Source organism: Thunnus thynnus, chromosome 9 (genome assembly GCF_963924715.1).
Source record: "Thunnus thynnus chromosome 9, fThuThy2.1, whole genome shotgun sequence".
Lineage (NCBI taxonomy): Eukaryota > Metazoa > Chordata > Actinopteri > Scombriformes > Scombridae > Thunnus > Thunnus thynnus.
Window position 1 is genome coordinate 33750621 of NC_089525.1, and position 2945 is coordinate 33753565.

Below are 2945 nucleotides of genomic sequence, written 5' to 3' on the forward strand. Positions count from 1 at the left end.
TCCATCCCAGGCTGTAGGGAGCCACAAACCAAGCGCTCCCAAGGACCCAAAACTGCAGCTGACAGCTGTTAACACCCACACACACACACATACACACACACACAGCTTAATGCAAAACAGCTCAACACAAACACACACAAAACACAAAACCCTCCCTCCCAGGCCTGTTATGTTAAAATGTTATGCACAACAAATCAAGCGCTCCCGTACTCCTGGGGCGGCTGACAGAGGAGCCTGCACTTTACCTGGATGTAAACATCCACATGTCAGGTGTTGCTCTGGCACAGGTGACCACGCTGCAGCAACAGACCAACACAAAACCTTTCTGCTCTTAACTCCCTCCCGGGGTTTATAATGCGTCATAAATTAAGCGCTCCTTTTTCTCTGGAAGCTGCTCCACCCAACTCTCAGCCCGAAAAGATGATTCGTTCCACCAAAACAGCAAAAAAAAAAAAAAAGTCCAAAAACTCTCTTTTGTCCTCCAGCCACGTCAACACCTCCCTGTTGGCTCTGTACCACATCACAAACCAAGCGCTCCTTTTTCACCTCTGTAGCAGCTCAGGATTCTCTCCTTCATCAACAACACTCCTCTCCTCTGGCATATCATACATCACAAACCAAACGCCCCCTTTGACACCCCTGAATCTCTGCTGAAGCTGCAACACCTCCCCGCTGTCTAATATACTTAACCACCCCTCTCTCCTTAACTGACATGTGTTGCATTATAAACCAAGCGCTCCCTTCATTACCTCAGGAGCTGCAGCTTGCCTTAGGTGGCATGTAGGGAATCACCAACCAAGCGCTCCCTTTACCTCAAGAGCAGTTACAGCCTTCAAAACATAAAGTGGTGCTGCAACCACATCAGACCTCCACCTCCTCATCTCCCTACTGCATCACAAACCAAGCGCTCCCTCGATTACCATCTTGTTTTTTTATTTTTATTTCTTTTTTACAACAAAATCAAGCATCCCCTCCTCTCTTCACTTTCTTTACCTCCCATCTCTCAGCTGGCACGTGATGTATCTGAAATCAAACACAATTTTCTGCAACAAACTCAAACCGACCCGTCGTCTCTCCTCCATCTAGATCCCAAACCAGCAGTAGTGCAACACAAACCAAGCGCTCCCTTCATTATCTCAGAAGCATCATGTTTGTTATTCTGCAACAAAAATCAAACTAACCCTGTCTCTCGCCCCCTTCTACCCCATAGCTGGCATGTGGTGCATCACAAACCAAGCGCTCCTTTTATTTCCTCTCTGTTGGAGCGTCTTCTGACGGACACAAGCATCGAGATTTGTGTCCCTCCTCTATCTCCTCCCTCCATCTAGACTCCGAGCTGGCATGTAGTGCATCACAAGCCAAGCGCTCCTTTCATTTCCTGACCTGCACAAGCAGTATTTCTCTTTTCTGTGTTGCTGATACTGAATCAAACCGACCCCTCCTCCATTTAGACCCTCTCCTCTCAGCATGTGATGTATAACAAATCAAGCGCTCCCTTGACTACCTCATGAAGTGGAGCTTCTCCTCACATACACAGGAAGATGTTTTTTTCTATCCACAAGCACAAAGTGAAGCTGCAACAAAATCAAACCAACCCCTTCTCTATCTCCACCTTCCATCTGCACTCCAGGCTGACATATAGTGCATCACAAACCAAGCGCTCCCTTCATTACCTGACCTGCACGACCATCATCTCATCCAAAGTGTGCCTGCAACCAAAAGCCCTCCTCCATTTAAGACCCTCTCCCCTGGCATGTGATGCATCACACACCAAGCGCTCCCTTCATCACCTCAAGAGCTTCACATGCTTGTGTTTTTATTCTGTAACACAAAGTGAAGCTGCAATAAAAATCAAACTAACCCCTCCTCCATGTAGACCCTCTTCCCTTAGCATGTGGTGCATCTCAAATCGAGCGCTCCCTTCATTACCTCATGAGCTGGGGCTTCCCATCACATCCACAAGCATCATTTCTGTTTATTTTCTTGTGACATGAAGTGTAGCAGCAATAAAAATGAAACCCACCCTCCTCTCTTCAGCTGGAATCACAAACCAAACGCTCCCTTCCTTCATCACTTCAGGGTGCAGAAGCATCTTGTGGTTTTTTTTTTTCTGCAACACATAGTGAAGCTGCAACCAAATCAAACCAACCCCTCCTCCTCTAGACCCTGTCCTCTTTAACTGACATGCAATGCATCACAAACCAAGCGCTCCCTTTACCTCCAGCAGGAGAATCTGAATCCTGCAGCTTCACATCAACACCATCATGTGCTTCTTTTTTCTCTCCCGCAACATCCAAAAAACACAAAGCTGCAACAAAACCAAACCGAGCTGTTTGTGAAGAGCCCCCTCCGGCGTGTCGAGCATGACAAACCGAACACCCCCCCTCCCCGGGAGCGGGTCTTACCTCTGGAGCTGCTGAAGGCGGTGTACCAGGACAGGGAGACCAGCCCGCACAGCCCGAACAACAAGACCGTCAGGAAGGAGACATTTCGGAGCCTCATCTCCGGAGCCCCGGGAGCATGTCCGCACCGAGAGGGGGGAGGAGAGGGACGGAGGAGGGGGGATGGAGGGAGGGGGGGAAAGGCAGGTAGACAGAGAGAGACAGGTAGACAGACGCGCTGAGAGAGACACACACACACACACACAGAGGCGGTGACAGAGAGAGAGAGGCGGGCGGAGCTGTTACCGTCTGAGCAGCAGCAGCGAGACTGAAGAGAGAGAGAGAGAGGGAGAGAGAGAGAGGCGACATGAGAGAGGGAGGGAGAGAGAGAGAGAGAGAGGCGACATGAGAGAGGGAGGGAGAGAGAGAGAGAGAGAGGGAGAGAGGAGGGCGGAGACACACACAGGTAGAGAGACATACAGAGACATACAGAGAGATATGAAGAGAGAGGGAGAGCCGAGAAAGTGACAGTTCACATAATAATAATAATAGTAATAATAATAA

The 2945-nt window shown here is 49.2% G+C and overlaps 1 protein-coding gene across 1 annotated transcript in view; it reads right to left on the reverse strand.

Annotated features, from left to right (window-relative positions):
* The window catches only part of mgat4b (alpha-1,3-mannosyl-glycoprotein 4-beta-N-acetylglucosaminyltransferase B), a 105720-nt gene extending 103007 nt beyond the window's left edge, over positions 1–2713 (reverse strand). The window contains exon 1 of the mRNA XM_067598209.1: positions 2406–2713. Within this exon, the coding sequence (XP_067454310.1) occupies positions 2406–2502 (97 nt within the window). The 5' untranslated portion in view covers positions 2503–2713. The remainder of the gene's footprint in view (positions 1–2405) is intronic.
* Positions 2714–2945: the final 232 nt, after the last annotated feature.